This window comes from Nyctereutes procyonoides, unplaced genomic scaffold (genome assembly GCF_905146905.1).
Source record: "Nyctereutes procyonoides isolate TBG_1078 unplaced genomic scaffold, NYPRO_anot_genome, whole genome shotgun sequence".
NCBI classification, from domain to species: Eukaryota; Metazoa; Chordata; class Mammalia; order Carnivora; family Canidae; genus Nyctereutes; species Nyctereutes procyonoides.
The window spans coordinates 12,339,261-12,358,759 of NW_026575128.1; the positions used below are offsets into that span (position 1 = coordinate 12,339,261).

A 19,499-nucleotide genomic window follows, 5' to 3' on the forward strand; every position below is an offset into this window, starting at 1 on the left:
GAGGGCCTTGGTAATGCTATTTATCATTTCTGGACTGCTGGGATAGATGGGGTCAGTGTTAGTGTTTTTTAAAAGGGCTTGGTGGCATTTCATTTTTTGTTTTGTAAGTGAAAAAAAACAACATAAATATGAAGGCAGTGGCTCAACTTCAAAGCAGAAAAGGATGGAGCCGAACTCTCCTGTGTACATTGTAGGCGGAAATGCAGCAGACTCGTGATCTGATATTGTTGCTGGTCGATCCAGGAGGAGACAGGCTAGGGAGAGGGGTCCTAGGTGGAGAGCCAGGTGACCTTGGGCATGTCCCTTCCTTTTGTGAACCCCACCTATAAAATGGGGTTGATACTGTCCACTTCACGGAGGTATGATGAAGACTAAGTAAGATAAGCCATGATCTATATGAGTCTTTTTTAATTCAATACCAATTCCCGAGCACCTATGCCACACAGGGTCCTGGAAATGGCCTTAAAAAGAACCATGAAAGTTGCAGCTTCTCCCTGGAGGAGCTTATATTCAGTCTAGGAGATATTCAGGTGTCTAACTCCTCTTTTAAACCATAAGCTTCTCTCTCCCTTTCTTCTTAAAGCACCTAGCACAGAGCTAAATGCAGGGTGAGTTCTTGAGAATGTATTTTGGGAGAAAAAAGAGGAATTCATTTTGGCTCCATTGTACTTCTTGCTGCCTCTCAGACACCTAGTCTTAGGGAAGCAGGAACCTCAATACTGGTCACCCCAATAGACCAAGCAAGGCCCAAGCCTTTAGAGTCAGACTTAATAAAGTTAGTACATTTTTTATTTTAGTCTCTGACATTGGTGCTTTGATTGTTAAGATCATAAACCACATTCCAAATAACCTGTCCCTAGCATTTCAGAAGCAAAAAGCCTGTTAATTATTTCTACCTCCCCACTCCCTCCAGGTCATCCTCTAACATAGACGATATTCTTTGACCCAACTTCTCTCAGTGGTGATTTCTGAATGTCCTTCAGATCATGGGTCTGTTCTGGGTCAATCCAGCCTTCCTCTGCCAGGAACTAAATACCCTCCTGCCCATTCCTTCTGGGAATGTTACTCTTGACCACTGCTTTTGTCTAATAATCTCTTTGCACCATAGCTGAACTTTATTATATGAATGAGACTTCTGTAGAAGCAATAAGAGCTCGGGTTCTGATTTTGGACCATATTTTCCTACTTCTTTGCATGTCTAATGATTTTTATTGGATACTGGAGATTGTGAATTGCGCATCGTTGAGTGTCTGGATTTTGTTGTCTTTCCTTAAAGAGAGTTGCACTTTATATGGCAGACAGTGAAGCTTCTTTTGTCCAGTTTGATACTTGCATGATTTTAAAATTTTGTTAGTATGAATCTAGAGTAGCTTAGCCCCACCACTAAGACATGGCCCTTCTGGGTTCTCTCCTGAATGCCCTGAATGATCAGTGAGGACTACCACTTTGGTGGTGGGAATTCCAATGATTCTGGGCCCTGTGTGAGCCCTGACAGCTGTACAGTTCACAGTTCCCTGGTCATTTTCTCATGACACATGATGGAGATTCGCCCTTTTAGGTGCCGTGCATCTTGGGACCCCGTAAACACTCTTGAGGAGTCCTGACATTGGTGGGATTCTTTTTCCATAGAGCTCCATCTGCTCTGAAATGTATAGAGTTTCCCCCCAGCTACGACCTGCTACAGACTCTGAAGTTTAATCTCAGTGAGATTTCCATGTTCTGCTAAGGATACCCCTCTCTGCTCTTTGGTCTGGAATGGGCCTCCAGGCAAAGAGCCCAGGCAGTCAGAGGGCACACTTCATTTGTGTCCCTTTTTTCATATATTAATCCTGCACTGCCTCCTGTCTGAGAACAGTCGTTTTGTATGTTTGTCCAATTTTTTAGTTGTTTAAGTTGAAAGAGAAATCTGGTCCCTGTTACTTCGTCAAAGCCAAACGAGGGCTTGGGTTCTAATCTCAGCTTGACCCACACCTATTAGCTGTGTGACTTTGAACCTTCTGCCTCTGTCAAAGGAATGTGCATGTTTCTGTAGAACTATAAATAATGTATAGAATATGCCTGATACAAAAGGTACGATTAAATGGCAGCTGCTGCTATGACTAATGGAAACAGCTACTTCCTTTCCTCCATTATTTACTGAGTGTTTCCTGTGTGGTAGGCAATATGTAAGCTAACAAGCTTTAATCACTAGTACTCTCTACATCTATAGATTAGCAAATCAAAACTCAGAGAGGATACCCAACTTGCCTTGGGTCACAGCCAGTGGATCTGGATTGGTCTTCACGATACGACATCTTCAGATGATTGTAATATTAACATGATCAATTGTACCAACAGGAATGTAGTCTTTTACTATTGGGTTGTCCGGGACATAGTTTAATTAGTCAGCAATGGCTGGGCCTTGATGATTCTAACCCATTGAGTTAAGGAATGAATGTAAAGCACGCTGTCTGTTCCCTGCGCCTCTCTCCCACATACCAACTCCCAGTCTCAGCTTTCCCTGTCCTCCTGAGCAATCTCTTTGTATTTTCTCTTACAGACAACCTTCGGGAAGGGGCAGAGAAGAAGGTGGTATTCATCACAGGACGAGTCCACCCAGGGGAAACACCCTCTTCATTTGTGTGCCAAGGTGAGTGACAAAATCCCATGGGCATCCTGTGCCTACCCCCATATCCAGCTGGAGCACTGTGATGGCCTCAGGAACAGTGTGGTCATGAGCAGAGTCCTTATTGTGGATGCACATTTACTTCATTTTTAAAGAGGTTACACCTGATTTCCATGAGTATTTCTTTCAATAAATGTTTACTAACTGCATGTGTGTGTGGAGGGTGGATGGATGGATGGATGGATGGATGGATGGATGGATAGGTAGGCCTGAGTGGAGTTCTTTTGTATGTGCTATGTTGAGGAGGAGCCATACAGCGTCATCCACACTTCCTAGCATGATTTTTCTTGTCTCTAGTGGTTTACAAAAGTAAGAAATCTGGCCCTAGGCCAATGTGTATGTTGGTAGGTGTGTGATAAAGTGGGGAGATAAGGATTAGAAGCTATCTATTCACTCATTTATTCAGTCATTCACTTACAAGTAACTTTAGAAACACCTACTGTGAGCCAGGAAACAGGCCTTGTGTCAGACAACCAGAGGTAAATAAGACATAATTTTTTCATCTCAAATGTATCTCTCTATAGTTGCTTTTCATTTATTATTAAGTATTTAATCCATGTAAAATATACGTTTAATCAACAACATATATATGCATACATATACATTCAATTAATGAGCAATATAGGTATATTCAATAAATAACTATAAATAATAATTTAATGAATTGGTGCTCACCAACTTCAGAAGCAGAATATTATCCATTCCTTTTAAGCTCATCCTCCCTTCTACTTTTGTCCTCCCACAGAGAGCTGTAAGTTTGGATTTCATCGTCTTTCTCAATAGTTTTGCCATCCGCGTCAGCATTCGTAAACAGTCTAGGGCTTCGTTCTGCACGTCTTTGAACTTCTTATAGTTAGGAAACTATTATTCTGTGTTCACTGGCACTTTTCACCCAATGTCCGAGGTGATGAGTGTGGCTATAGTTCACGTCTTTCCGCCGTGTACTTTGTGCCATGTGTGTCGGGCACCTCAACTTACCTGCCTGTTCTCCTGGACAATTCAGCTGTTGACAGTGTTTGTCCTTAAAACAAAGCTGTCACAGATGCCCTTCTATCTGTTGCCTTGTGCCTGTGCAATTGCTTTTCTAGGGCAGTTGACAGATTACAGGATATGTGCATCTTCAACTGTACTAGATATCTCCAAGTTTCTCTCTGAGACCTTTATGCTGCCACCAGCAATGTATGAGAGTTCCTACTGTCCCACGTTCTCAACAATACATTTGCATTTTTACCTATCTAGTGGGTATATCGCATATAAAATATGTGATACTATGTGCCAAGCGCTGTTCTAAGCACTCTACCTCTTTTATTTTACTTATTTATTTTCATTAATTTAATGTAATGCCTTTTAACTATATTAACTTTTCTATGTCATAGGAATTAATATTAACTATATTTTTACATATAATTATGTAAGTTTGAAGAAGTTCAGTAATTTCTCTCAATTTAGTCTCAAAAAGACCTTAAGGTCAAAGGGAGATTAAAATATATATATATAAATTATATCACTTGAGGGAGGCCGTGGGCTGCCGTGGAAGTATCTAGCAATTTGCCATGAGACCATCTTGGGGTCAAACATTGGCTTTCCCACTTCCTAGCAGCATCATTTCAGTTTCCTTAAATGTAAAATAAATTAAGATAGCAACACCTCTTTGCACAGGCCGCCACAAAACTGGTGTCAGATGAGTGCAAACACACACCCAGCCCCATGCCTGGCACTCAGCAGACACTCAGGATGGATGTCACCCCTGAGAGTTGGGGGCGGCGCTCTGAGAAGAGGCTGCGGGTCATCTGCCTTGTAGACTCTCAGGCACTCGGCAAATCAGCGTGCGTCTTCTATTCCCACGGTGCTGTGGTTAGGCACCATTGCCTCCCCCGTCTCTGGGGCCAGCAGCCCTGAGAGCATGTCAGGGACAGCGAGTGGGAGCCACACCCAAGAGGCTGGTGGCCCACCTCCCTGCTGCCGTCACCCCAGCTTACTCCTTGGCCTTCTCACTTCCATCCTCTTCCCTCCAGTACTGTCCTTGCAGTAACCTCGCCCAGGTCCCTCCTGGTTTTACCAACCCTTCTACTGCAGCCATCCGTCAGTTACTAAACTTGGCAGCAGACCTGTTCCCCCAGCTGATAGGATGCAACTATTTTGTCCTTGTTTGTAAAAAGACAGGAGCCTTATCATCAAAACTTTCAGCTCTGGGAGCCCAAACACCCAGGCCCACCTCCTCTGCGGGCAGCAGAGGGCCTGGTCATCATCCCACGTTAGACGAGGCCTGAGACATACAGAAGTGGAGTGCAGCTCCAACGCTTTCTCTTTTGAGCCAGCTTTTCTAGGAAGGAATCTAGACGGTGCCGATACAGGCCATGCTATCCCGTAGCCTTTCCATCAGTGTTTACTCCTTGGCAGAGCCTTTCGATGCCTTCCCTCTCCCTTCTCAAGATAAACTCCCGACTCCTTGCCGTGACATTCCCAGCCCTCCCCCGTCTGGCTCTTGCCAGGTTCTCTGGCCTAAGCCTCGTTATATCCCTGCCCCACACAACTTAACCCTGAACAGACAACCTTCTTCCCACCAACGGACCTTTGCATCTGTTGCTCCTCTGCCCACCCCATGCCACCTGGCAAACACCTCCCATCTCCCAGTGTTCGAGTACCTGCTGTGGGCCCCCGTCCCACTCCCTTCAGTCTCTGCTTTGCACCTGCAGTGTGATTACCCATGACCATCGCTACCACCCTGATTTGTTATATATTTGATTTATATTTGTTGCTTCCCTTTAAACCATGAGCTAGTTGAGGCCTAGGGCTGGATCTCTGAGTGTCCTTTGTGCCCTTTTCTACATCTGGAAAATGGGGATTATCTTGTTCATCCCATGGGTCTGTTGTGAGGAACAAATGCCGTGTTGGTTCTGGGATTCTAAATCTGAGCTCAGAAAAAGGGGCCTTAAGGTCATACAGCCAGTAAAAAGCAGAAGAGGGCTTTGAGTCTGAGTTTCTCAAGCCTGGACATGTTCTCTTGCCCCACTCAGGAGTGGGAAGTGCTAGAAGGCCAAGCTTGGTGCCTAGAAGAGCACGGCACTCTGGGCACCCCACAACCATTGATGTGCCTTTATAGACAGGAGTGGGGAGGCTAGCGAAAGTGAAGTGGCTTACCCAGGATCACGGTGAATTCCTGGCTGATGTGGCCTGGGCCTCGTCTCTGACCCTGGTCTTCCTCCTTCCCTATCTCTGTTACTGTCCCTGGAGCCACAATTTGTCCTTTCTCAAGGCAGCTTCAGACTCATCATTCCCCTACTTTGCCAATGAGAGACTGAGGCACAGTCTCCCCGGGGGTGTCTCAGCCCCCTGGAGACAGGCCAGACCACAGTCCCAGAGGGCTGGGCTGGATCCCCTCCCCAGCCCACCTTGTCCTGGAAAAAGCAGCAGGGTCCAGGGCCTAGAAGGACGGCTGAGATACCTTCAGCTCAGTAATGCTTCTTGCGCATTAACTGGCTCAGTGACCTTGAGCAGGGAACAGACATGTGGGGCCTGGTCCTCCCCATCTGGCTGGGAGCACGGTCCTCACAGCTGGGCTGCTGATGCACCTGCTGCTGGGAGCAGAGCGACATCGTGTCATCACAGAACTCTGGAGGGGCGGCTGTAAAGGTGGCAAGACTTTGATTTCCTCAAGGCTCTGCTTGGCAATTGGATGGCTGATTCTCAGTAACCCCTCGGCTGCCCCAAAGCCCACTCGTGGCCTCTGTGAGGCCAAACTATCCTCTTCCTCCAGCCATGATGTGAAAGGTCAAGGGAGCTCCGGAGCTGCCCTGTAGCAGAGCGTGTGTGAGCACGTTCTCTGGAGCCAGCCAGCCTGACACTGAATCCCAGCTCCCCCATGTAGTGCGGTGTGACCTTGGGGACATTTCATAACCTCTCTATGCCTCAGTTCCTTTATCTTGAAAGGGGAAGTGACAATAGAAACCCTGCCTCATAGGGTTCTTGTGAAGATTAAATGACATTTAGGACAGTGTCTGGAATACAGGAAGCGCTAAATAAGTGTTCCTATGGAGCACCTAGTGGGTGTCAGGTACAGTTCCCCTGACCCTACAGGGTCCCCAAACCTGGGTGTGTGGCTTCTGTGCCGTGCACCCCAGCCCACCTCCTTCCATGCTGCTTTCCTGAGAGAGCCGTTAGCGGAACCCGCCTCACTTCTGCACCTGGAGGACTGGGTTGCAGGCCAGAGCTTTGGCCAGGACTAGACCTCAGGTATCTGATTTCTGGTCGGGTGAATGTTCTTTCACTGAAGCTGGGGCTGTTGGGACAACTCTCACTGAAAAGTGCCATTTGCAGAACACTTGTCCTCTGCAGATCCTTTGTAATCCAATCAATCAAATCAGCACTTAGGCCCGCTAGTGCAGGCAAGGCACGCCAGCCTCTGGAGGGCCGTGTGAGGAGGTAGGCAGAGCCAGGGCCTCAGTGTGAGTCCTACCACTCCACTCCTGGTTGAGATCTTTGGCCAGTCCCCAACTCTCAGAGCCTCTGTGTCTTTACCTGCAGGATGGGGGCAGCAATACAGTCCTCAAGGGGCTGCTGTGGGGTTAAGTGAGCCTTGCTGCCACTTGCCAACGTGCCCACTAGGGCCTAGACAATGGAGACGGAGCTGGCCTTCCCTCAGGGAGCTCACTCCACAGGGTTACCCTGGGCAGATGAGGGGAGGGGCCACACACACACACACACACACACACACACACACACACCATGCACTCACAACCACCAGGACCAAGCACAACTGAAGGTTTCCTACAACAAAGTGGTGACCTTTGCCCCTTCCTCCCTCCCCTCCCCCACTGCTTTCCTCCCACCTCTAATCCCTCACCTAATCTCTCTCTTCTTCTTCTTCTCTCTCTCTCTCTCTCTCTCTCTGTCCCTTACAGCCACCCATTATAAGTGTTTAACACCAGCCCACTAAGGGGTTGTCATGGGCTTTTCACTTCCCTGAGTCTTTTCATCTGTGAAACAGTCAGGGTGGGAGGCGGAAGGGTAAGAACCATGACTGTGAGCTTCAGGTTCTTCAGGACCAGAATCCCTGTGATTCCATAAATTGAGGCCCTTGGGCTCGGCTCCAGGCAGATAGGGGCCGGGTCAGGGGAAGGCCTACAGTGGCTGTTGTCATGTGACCCCCACTCTGGGTCCAGCAGAGACCCCCAACTGCCTTGCTTAAAGCCGGGGCTCTTCCCACTGCAACATATTGCCTCTTGGTCGAGGCAACAACAATAAACCTCACACAGAACTCTCTGGAGAGAAAATCATGCAGGCATATATGCAAATCGTTCTACAAATCACATGCAAATAGACTCCTGACTCTCTGTATTGCCTAAATGGAAAAGGCACCACTTTGAAGCCAGTAGAACTGGATCTGAGTCCCACCTAGGCCCTTGTGAGACGTTCAGCAAATGATGTCGCCACCCTGACTTTGTTTTTCTATCTGTACATGGAGCCAGTGAGATGACAGGTCACCCAGCTAATGAACATACATCACTGGTCCATCTTTACTCATTCATGTCACACGTACCTACTGAGGATGTTCCCTTAGCCTGGCTCTGAGCCACACGCTGACAAGATGGTGACAGAGATGTAGACCTGTCCTTGCCTCCCAAGGTTCATAGTCTGGAGGGAAGAAAGATTTGAACGGCAGATGCAAGCCTCAATCCCCAAGCCTCTGGGCACAGGAAACAGAACTTTCCCTACTTTTCCATAACTGAGCTTACTTTCCATTTTGAGGCCCCATTGTGCCAAGGACCGGAAACTTCTCCATCATTCAGGGATCAGCTTTCCCCAGGATCGTGTCATTTCAGTGAAGAGTTGTGATGCTCTTGGGGATGGTAGACAAATAATGTCATCGTCAGTGTCACCACCCATCCACACTGCTTCCCTGGCACCTGCACATCCTCATGACTTTCTGGGCCTTGGTCGGCTGCAGGTGTCAGACCTGGTTCCTGACTGTAAGCCTCTTTCTGTTCTCTGGCCCTCTGCTCTGTCTGCCCCCCCAACCCCATCCTGTCCACCCCCAGGACACCGGGCCCTCTGTTACTCCCTCCTCCCAAACCACATTCCCTGCTGTAGTCAGGAGAGCCCAGATCTGCCCCTGTACTGGGCAGTGGTCTCCTGTGCCCTTTATATTCTTCTGCTGCCTGGCAGGTCCCCATCTAGCTGTTCCCCTTCTCTCTCAACATCCTCTTGTCCCCACCCCTTCATGTCCATTTCCCACGTGCCACTTTGCTTCTACCAACTCACTGAGATCCTCACAACGACTTCCAGGGGTTGTTTTAGTCTTCCCTTCTCAACTGAGGTGGAGCCAAGAGGTTAGGCCACACGGCCGTTCAAACCCAGGTAGTCCAGTTGCAGAGTCTGTGCCTTTAATCACGAAGCTATGTCCCCGAATTGAAGAGCTCTTCACTACCAGACGGGCCTTCTTCTTCATTGCTTTCCAGGCTTTGTGTGGAATCCCCCTTCCTGGAACACCTACCTGCTCTTGGCATCCCTTCGTCGGGCTCACTCCATTCATCCTTCACATCTCCATTCTCCGCAGCCCCTCCCAGGCCCTCTGGGTTCTCCTGGCTCCCTGGGCTGTTGCCCCCTGAGCCAGTTGCTCCAGTGGAAGTTGCTTTCCCACCATAGACATTCTAGGGCAGGAACCACTTACGTATTTCAGAATGCCGGGTGTATGGTGTGGACCTGGCCCTGTGAATGTTTGTAGAAGGAGTGATTTGGGGGCACCTGGGTGGCTCAGTGGTTGAGTGTCTGCCTTTGGCTCAGGTTGTGATCCCAGGGTCCCAGGATGGAGTCCCGCATCGGGCTTCCCATAGGGAGCCTGCTTCTCCCTCTGCCTGTATCTCTGCCTCTCTCTGTGTCTCTCATGAATAAATAAATAAAATCTTAAAAAAAAAAAAAGGATTAACGCTTTTCAGTTCAGTTAACCCTATACTCTGTCAAGGTCAAATGAATTCCTGGGGCCAGTCCATCAATGGGCACTTACTAGGCACCTGCTGAACCGAGTACACTAGGAGAAATAACAATGAATACCTAGTTGGGGTTGCCTGGTGATGTTCATCATGACCAGGCTGAGGTCAGCCCAGGCAGGGATCTCTCTGACCTGGCTATAGTTTCGGTTCAAAAGAAAGAACCAAGCAAACTTGTTTACCAAAGGAGCAGAGACTGATCTCAGGAGGTTGATTGTGCCTCCTTGCAGGAGGGAGATTATTCTCCTCACTTGATAGATGAAGATCCTACTACTTTGGAGGAGAGGAAGAAAAAGATGGAAGCCCAGACTGCCAGTGTGGAATGTGTCCTTGGGAATTACTGATTTCTTTCCCCTAACTTTAACGATGGGAGAAGGCTGGAGTCTTTCTAAAGCCCACGGAGTAACTGAGCCACAACTAGAACCCAGGTTCTCGGATGGCTGGTTCGTTGGCTTCTTCAATTCAACACCCTTGTTCCCAAAGCTCATAGCTAGCAAACTTCACAGACCGACTCTGAGTTCCAAATTCCATTCTGCTTTTTCTACCCTCGTTGCCTCTCAATCTCCAATCTCAGGGAGTTGATTAAAACACCTTGCAATTTCCCTGTGCTGTGTCAGGCAGTTCAAGTACAGGTGTTCTAACCCAGTCACACAGCAGTCTTCCTGACTGGACATTATTGTCCCTGTATCAAGATGAGAAAAACTGGGCAGAGAAAACTAATAGATTTTCAGTTTATAACCAGTTAGGGTCCAAATGCAGGTGTCCAAGAACTTCTGCCTCCTCAATCCGTGTGATGCTTTTGGCCTGTGGCCAGGGGTGGCATTTCCTCTCCACTCTTACTTTCTCCAGCATTTCTCCTCATATTCCTCTCCACTAGCCACCTGCGGCCCCTTCCACACACACACAAAAGCCAAGGCTCTCCTCCCAATTTCCTGATCGATGGGAATTATTCCTGTTGAACTATATCTGACCTCAAGCCAAGAGATGAGTCTAAAACCTCTGCTCTCCTTGCCCTATGCTCACTATGGGAGAGAGAGCTCTGGATGGCTGCAGCTTCTGGCCTGGCTTTGTCTTCTCTCATCCTTTTATTAGCTGCCTAATTGGCAGCCCAATTAATCTGCTCATCTGTGAAGGAGGATGGATCACAATGAGCTACTCCATTTCCAGAAGCCATTCTCTGCCATTCTCTGAAGCAGCGTGGCCAGGCCCTGAGTGCAGGCTGGCTCCTTGATGGAGGGCTGCCCCGGGAGCTGGGGTCAATTAGTGGACAGATTAAGCAATTATTAGCCCCTAACAAGGGCACCTGGCATCATTACCCTGCCTGTTTACTGGCAAACTGCAGTTTTAATATGAAGACCAACAAATAAATTAGGGCATCTGGTCTACTGCCGCGTTGGTTGAGAAGTAAATGATGTCCAACTGGCTTTCGGCTGCCGATGGATTCTGAGCCCTGGCCTAATGAAAAGCCTGAGATGTCCCTCACTGGTCACAGCAGCTCTGGGATGTGCTGGGGAACCATTTATCATTCCAGGAGCTAAGTGCCTGCTGCCGGCACATGGGATTGTTCTTGGTTATCCTGCTGCTTCCTCCTGTCTGTCTGTCAAAACACGCTTATCTTTCAGGGCCAGCTCAAAAGCTTCTTTCTCTTTGATGCCTTTCCTTCTCTCTCCAGCAGGAAAGGAGTTCCCTTCTACACTTAGGGAGGGTTGTGCACCCTCCTACTGCTTTCCAGCATTACAGTTATTTCATGGAATGCCAGAGCTCCATTTTGCCAATTTTTTCCCCAGGTCTCTGCAGAAGTAGAAATGTGGAGAAGGGGAGGGAAGGTTGAGGACTCGGGTTGTTTCTTCACCCCGTCTCCTGTCAAGCTATGCAGGCTATTGCCAGAAGGAAGCCAACGAGGGCAGTAATAGGCTCTGATTTGCACTTTAGGAAGATCTCTTTGGCTTCATGTTCCACAAGTGGTCGCAGTCATTCAGGCCAGCTGGGGTGGTGGCCTAGGATAGATAAGCAGCAGAGGGACGGAGACACAGGGCAGCTACACTAGATTCAAGGAAGAGACTTGGGGACTGCCTGTTTGAGAGAGGAGAGTCATGGAGAATTCAATGTTTCTCAGTTTGGTGACCTGGAGGCAAGCGTTGGTGACAGTGAGAAGCAGCAAGGACAACAAGCCCCAGAATCTGTGAACAGAGGGTCTTCCAAGTGGGGAAGGGGCAGAGTTGGGATAGTGAAGAGACCTCCCTCTCCTCAGGTGACTTTAACCAAATTCCTGCTGCTCTCTGCCTTCTGGTGTGACCGTCAGCAACAGGAGGGTTTAGATCCCTAGAGTCCCAATGCCGTAGTCATCTAATCCAATGTCCACACTTAGACATTAGAGAATATCTCTTAATTCTTTGTTTGGAGTTTTCCTACCTCTTCCCCATCTCTGTCAAAATCTGGGCCCTTCAAGGTAAAACTGAAATGCTCTTTTCTTAGGCACCCGCACAGTGCTCTATAGCAGGACATGCACTCTCCTGTCTGCCCGTTGGCTTCAACATTAAGTCTTGAACTGTCTCTTGGAAACAGAGCTATAAGTTGTAAAAGTCACCAGGCAACACCTAATTTATAGCCATATACCCATAGTGGTTGACAACTTAGGCCAAAAATTACCTTTGGAGCTTTTACTGCTTCTAAGCTGAGGAAAATGTGCTCCCTCCTCCTCCTTTCTTTCCTTTTTTTTTTTTTAGATTATTTATTTATTTATTCATGAGAGACACACAGAGAGAGGCAGAGACACAGGCAGAGGGAGAAGCAGGCTCCCTGCAGGGAGCCCGGTGTGGAACTCGATCCCGGGTCTCCGGGATCACGCCCTGAGCCAAAGGCAGATGCTCAACCGCTGAGCGACTCAGGCATCCCTGTGCTCCCTCCTTCTTGAAACATTTTGAGGTTAACCCAGATTCTTCTCTTTCCCTAGGGATCATTGACTTCCTCATAAGCCAGCACCCTATTGCCCATGTCCTACGGGAACACCTGGTCTTCAAGATTGCACCAATGCTCAACCCTGATGGAGTCTACCTGGGAAATTACAGGTGAGGGGCAGGGGAGAAAGCTTGGAAGCTAGTAGTCATGGGATGGTGGGATGGAAGCAGGAGAAAAAGGGGATATATTTTTGAGAAAGAATTTTTGTATTACCCATGAGTTCATTAGAGGAAGTTTCCCCTTGGTTATTGAGAATGTGGCTAACGAGCCTTGGATGTGTCATGCACAGCCAGCTGAAGTAACTTGCTGAGATTTTCTGGTCAGCTCGCTGAACCAGGAATCAGGAGAGCTAGAATCCGTTTCGGCACCTACTTCCCATGTAACCTCGGGGAATTCACTTTCCAGGCTGATGCTCAGTTTCTCTTGCATAATGAAGGCAATGATCACATACCTGACAGGACACTGGTGAGAATCAAAAGGAATAGTGGAGACGAATGTGCTTTGCAGAGTATCATATGGTGGTTATAGCAATTACTGTTTTGATTCTGTGTTTCTTCTTGGAGATCATTAACGAAGGAGAGTGGCTTCCCAGGTCATCTGAGCAGCATTTCTCTCTGATGTGAGCATACAAGCTCGCTCAAGTACTCACTCATGCCCTCAGACCTTGAACTCTCTTTCTCCCAGCTGAGCACCATAATTTATAGCCTAAAATTTCACTGCCCGGTGGATCATCTGCCAATAGAACATTGAGTCCTCTGAGGTAGTGTTATTACTCTTATTTGACAGTTGAGGCAACAGACTTGCCCCAAGTCGCACAGCCAGTGAACGACTGACTAGTTATCTATCTTCACTGTCCACACTGCACATCTTTAGAGTGAATTAGTCCCACAACCTCAAAGTAACATCCAGCGCCTTCCAACTTCTGCATGAGAGGCTCTGTGTGAGCTGATGTCTATCTGCCTCATCTCCCACCCTCCACTCTTAGAACGGTTGCTCTGGCCACTCAAGGTAAAGCCTAGTTCCCTAGGCATGTCCTGTTGGCCTCTGATTCCTACCTTCCTCAAGGCTGCCCTGTACCTAGAACCTGCTATCCCTTCCTTATCTTTCTAACTCTTCTTCACAACACAGCTCGTGTCTCTTCTGAAAACCCCAAACCCCCAAACAGAATTAGTTGCTTCATCCTCTAAGCTCCCACAGGCCTGGTTATTGAACAAGACTTATGCCACTGCATGGACCCCACTGGCCTTCAAGCCCACAGAGAGCAGGGACTGAGCCTTCGTTGTCCTTGTGCCCATGATGCCTGGCAGCAGTGATCAGCCCACAGTAGATGCTTAAAAACTATTTGAAGGGGGCACCTAGGTGGCTCAGTGGTTGAGCGTCTGCCTTTAGCTCAGGACATGATCCCAGAGTCCCGGGATCAAGTCCCACATCAGGCTCCCCGCAGGGAGCTTCTCCTCTGCCTATGTCTCTGCCTCTCTCTGTGTCTCTCATGAATAAGTAAAATATTTTTTTAAAAAAACCTATTGATGAGTATGAGTGAAGGGATGACTTTATTGATAAAGTAACTAAGGCCTACACATGAGATAGGATTTAGATAAGGTCAGTGGCACAGATTAGAACCCATATTTTTTAATACCCATCCAGGTCCATTTAAACAGAGTTGGCCTCCAGAAGCATGGCAACTGGGTCCTGAGGGGCTTCCCAATACCTCTGGGTATCAGTTAGAGAGAGCCCATGGGATGCATGATGCCTTAATTAAAGACAGTTTTGCTTCCTCTCTTAATTGGCTCAAGGAATGGTTCATTAGTGCTGGCAGGTTTTATGGGTTGCTGCAGGCCTGAGAGCAATGCCTTCCCACCTTCCCTGGACAGAATGCACTGTTAGTGGTAATGGTGGTGGAAAGACCATTTGATTTATGTTAACATTTCTGTTTAATTACAAGAGCGGCAGTGGTCAGAAAGAGGTCAATGCTGTCCACTCTACACACTTATTTATGTCAGCATCTGCTGTCCAGGGATGGCACATTGGAAAGAGGTCTATGACCTTGACCAAAATGTCTCCCCTCTCTGGGCTTCTGCTGGCCACTGGGGTGGTGATGCTTTCTATATGTTTTCAAGCTCTGGATTTTCTCATTTGGGGATTTTAGGGTAAAAGAGCTCCAACCCTCAGAAGTGGTTCTCTACTAAGTTTAAACCCCCAACGTTTTCCTAGTGCGAATATGTGTTTCTCATTATAAGAGCTGGAGACAAATCTCTAACCACAGGCATTAATCCTGTTGCTAAAACAGCTCTGAATTGCAACAAAGGGCCTATCAATCATGAGAATTCACTACTAAAGATTTGGAGAAACTGAAAAATAATAATAAAAACTCAGGATTGAGAGCTTCAAGGTGCCCTAGACGTGCTCCAGGCCAGTCCTCCCTGGCTACAGCAGTGTGTCCCACTGCCTGGGGACACTTGCCTAGGCATGGCAGGGGAGAAAGGAGTATGGGAAACACAGAGTTAAGCAAAATTCAATGTGTTCTTTTACAATAAGATCTTTCAGTTCCGAATATGCTAATCACCAGGAATCTCAAGAGGGTGATATAGTACCCCGTGCTGCCCAAAGATGAGTCAAGGAACCCTTTCCCTGTACAGCTTGGTTCCCCCTCCATCCCTCACCTCCTCCAACTGCCACCAACCTCGGCCCCCAGGGTATCAGAGGAGTTTATTAAACTCATCTGGGGAGATACCCCTCCAGGAGTTCTGCGCCCGCCCGGTGCCATGTCAAACACTCATACACTTATCTTATTTAATCCTTGAGCAAGTTTGTGAAGGAGGGTGTTCGCTGAGATTCCTCTGCTTGCAAATAATGAGAATCTACTCCGATTAGCAAGGAAGGGAGTTGGGGAGGGAGGGAAGGATGCTCGTCAGAAGTCTAGGAAACAGAGCCGGAGCTCGGAGGAACGCATGGCAGTGCTAGAAACAGGCTGGCACGCACACCGCCACGTCGCCAACTCGCTCCTGCTCTTTCACTGCCAACATCCCGGACTGCACGGTGTGCAGTCTCCCAGGCCTCAGGGCAGCCAGACGGTCTGCCTCGGGTCGTGTGGCCTGCGAGGAGCAGCCAGGGCCACGGGTCTGCAGTCCTCCCTGTGGCCTGCGCGGCCACGCCAGCCCTGGTGCGGAGGACAAGGCACGGGCCTGCCCTCCTGCCCTCCTCCTCCTCCCCCCCTTTTCCTTTTCTACACCAAGGAGACGTGCAACCCAATCTAGGAAGGAAAGGGAGGAGATTTCCGAGGTTTAATCATGTGATTTATATTTAATAAGACAAGCCCTCTACATAGAGCAAATAGCATTTAAGTGCAGCTGACGGCAGTGCAGCACTGCAGGTGATGTTCTTGACGTGGGGGGCCGCAGCATTTGCTGACCAGCCAGCGGCTCTGCTCCTGGACGCGACCTCTGGGGGCTCTGGGGGGCCCTCTGTGGCTTCCCAGCACCTCCAGTGCACCCCACCGGCGCCCCCACGTCCTTAGAGGACGTAACTATACACAGCAATGACGTGGTGGCCTGTAATCGTGACACCTGGCAGCTGGACGCTCTGGCTCACTGTCCCCCCAGTGACACGGGCCTTTTTTTCTGCTCAGTCTGAGGCTTACGGCCAGCTCCTGAGAAGACCTTCTCAGAGCCGCGGGGAGGAGAAGGTGGCCTCCCGCTGCGCTGTCCCCGGGCATGGGCACCACCCTTCCACCACCCTGCCCAGCTCTGGCCATCGTGTGCATATTTATGTAACTACTTGTTTAATGACGGCCTCCATCTCTAGACAGCAGACTCGTGAAGTCAGGCCTTTGTCCATCGCTGTCCCCAAAGCCCCGAGTGCCCAGCCTTAGATATGTTTTTCCTGGATGGAGAAGTAAATTCAGCTACAATCTCCAGTGTGGGGGGGCTCTGGCCAGATGCCTCCCCTCCTCAACCCTTTTACTCATACCCACATGGCCGCCTAAGCCCGCTCGTCTTGATCTTACGCTGGTGGGGCACAAATACGACGATGAGCACCATTACCATTTAGCACACTCTGGCTTCGCAGCCACATGTTGCTACCGTCTAGGACATTATACTTCTAAAGCCACTTAAAAGGCACATTTGATCTTTACAACAACTCTTTGAGAAAGAGAAGTTAGTTTTTATTATATCCATTTCAGCCTAGGGGAAACTGAGGCTGTGAAGGTGGAGACATGTTCAAAGTCACATGGTGTATCCAGGACTCTCTGGATTCCTGACATGGCCTTTGCCTTACAAGTTGGAAGTAGAAGCAGAGAACTGGTGCTCTACCCTTCCCCACTCTCCTGAGCCTTCTTGTCCTTGGGCGAGACACTTCTCTCCCATGGCCTCAGTTTCTCTCCTTCCCTCATGGAGGAGGAATATGAGGTGGAAGGCATCTTCCATCATTTATTAGTAACACTGGGCAAGGCTCTGTCAAAAATGGTACAGCTACACCAAGGGTGGATGAACTTGCAGACATTATACTATGTGAAATAGGCCAGTCACAAAAAGACAAATACTGTATGATTCCACTTATATGAAGTACTTAGAGTAGTCAAAATCACAGAGATAGAAAGTAGAACCACTCGTGGTTACTGATGTAGGAAGCATGTTAGGGTTTGAAGTCAAGGCCAAGAAGGAATTCTTGAGGCATCTTTGATGCAATAAGGTGACTTTATTAAAGCATGGAGAAAGGACCTGTGGGCAGAAAGAGCTGCACTGGGGTCATGAGCAGTGGCCCATTATACACTTCCAAGTGGGGAGGGGATAGGGTAAGTCTGTAAGGAATCTGGAAGCAAGGTTTTCAGGACTTTGAGGGGGCTAGCTATTTTGGGAACAGATAATTTATTGCCATCTAATAAAAACTTAGTCATGAGGCCCTGCAGATGTGCATCGGTGGGTCATATGCTTGGGGGATGATCGCCAACATGTATCTTGAGGGGTAGAGATAAAGGAAGTTTACAAAGGAATTTTTCTATGTTAAAGTAGACTTACAGGGTCCTGGAGGGTCGGGCTAAGATTGCCTTTTGCCCTCAGCAAAGTGTTAACATCAAGGTAGCTGAGTTCCTAGAGGAAGGTCACTTTGCCTGTTTCAAGGACTTGTCAATGGGCTGTAAGTAGTAAGGACATTTAATTTTTCTTTTGCCCTTGTCTTCTGTATCAGTCACCAAGGGCTAGAGGGAAGGGGGGAATGGGGACACAGGGTTTAATGGGTATAGAGTTTCAGGTTTACAAGACAAAAAGAATTTTGGAGATGGATAGTAGAGATGCTAGCATGGCATTAAGAATGTACTTAGTACCACTGAACTTAAAAATACACTTAAAAATGATTAAGATGGTAAATTTTATGTGTATGTCACCTTAATAAAAAAAAAAAAGTAGGAACGGTACCACTACTGACGCCACGTGAGCATCTCCAGAGTGTTCTGGGGCATCTGAAGCCTAGACGTCTTGAGGGATGAATCCTGTAATTTCAGGTGTTACAGAGCCAGGAAGCTACAGGGCGGCTCCCAGGTGGAAGGCCATCGGGGTAGGGATGAGAGGCCGAGTGGGTCTGCAGCGGAGTCAATTCAGGGGGGTGGCAATTCTCAACGTCCTGCCTCAGACGTGGCTGCCAACACATGTGGCAGCACTTGCGCCCTGTCTCTGCCTCCTCCTCTTCCTCCACCTCTCCCTCCGCTCCCTCCTGTCCCCAGTGCACTGACTTCTTCTTCGGAGCATGTGTAATGCACGAGTTGCCTTGCATTTGAAAAACAGACTCTCCATCTCCATATGACAATATGAAACCCTGTGTTGGGTTTGCATTTCTTAATTAGGTGCTTGTCATTGTGTATTCCATAGAGCCACGTATAAGTAAACAGTCATAGACCTTTGAATAAATTTATTGGTTTTATTTATGTTTCTGGGCATAAAAATCTATAATTACCAGGTACAGCCTCAGTATAACTGGTATTTAATGACAATTACTTTTTGTTACCATAGAAATGAGTCCAAAGTAGTTACCCATAATTTCTCATTTCCCAAACCTCACACATGCTGAATTGCAATATTACCATAGTAATTGCCTATTAGTCATCATAAAATACGCAGTTACCCCAAAGATAGCAGGATGCTGTGAAATTTCTCATCTTCAGAAAACCTCAGCGCTTCTTGGAAGCAGGGAGGTGGGGGAGACCAATAGACCCCTCGGGGTGGTGCAGAAATGATTCAGCTTTATAGCGTGGCGCCGCAGACCCGCGGTGGAAATGCACACCCCTCCCGCGTGCGGACCCGCACCACGTCGTGTCTCCGGGCCCTGGTGCTCCTCACGTAGCCAAGGATGCTCCGGTGCCGTAAATCCAATTTAACTAAGGTTTATTGAGGGCCTGCTGAGTGTCAGGCCCTGTGCTGGGCCTTAGGGAAGCAGATGGAAATCAGCAGCCTTTGCCAATAAGAAGCCCAGTGTTTGCACTGGAGGAGCGTGCGTGTGATGCCGCAAAGGCCCAGCTAATGGAGCTAATGCCTAAGTGCCTCCTAACTATGCATTAGACATAGCATCTCATTTAACGCTCGCAACAGCCCAGGCGGGGCGGGGGTGGGGGGCAGCAGTAGAGCCCTGTCTTTCTCATGTGAAAAATGTTTACGTTATAGAACTTAAAACACTGGAACTGAAGAACACGGTAGGACGCTATTTAATCAATACATGAGGAACTACTGAAATCCCTAAGAAAACCTTGAATAAAGTATTAAAAAAATAAAGGACATCTAAAGTTAATTCACAAGGACATTTTTAGAAAGTGGCCAAAAACTAGAGGAGAAAGGATTTTACACAATTCCAGTGAAAATGTAATTTCAAAATGACACTTTTAAGGATTTGTATTAAATGTGGTT

The 19,499-nt window shown here is 48.1% G+C and overlaps 1 protein-coding gene across 1 annotated transcript in view; it reads left to right on the top strand.

Annotated features, from left to right (window-relative positions):
- Positions 1 to 19,499, top strand: part of AGBL4 (AGBL carboxypeptidase 4) — a 1,386,151-nt gene that overhangs the window by 1,264,366 nt on the left and 102,286 nt on the right. Inside the window, exons 7-8 of the mRNA XM_055341596.1 lie at positions 2,540 to 2,629; positions 12,605 to 12,719. Of these exons, the coding sequence (XP_055197571.1) occupies positions 2,540 to 2,629; positions 12,605 to 12,719 (205 nt within the window). The remainder of the gene's footprint in view (positions 1 to 2,539; positions 2,630 to 12,604; positions 12,720 to 19,499) is intronic.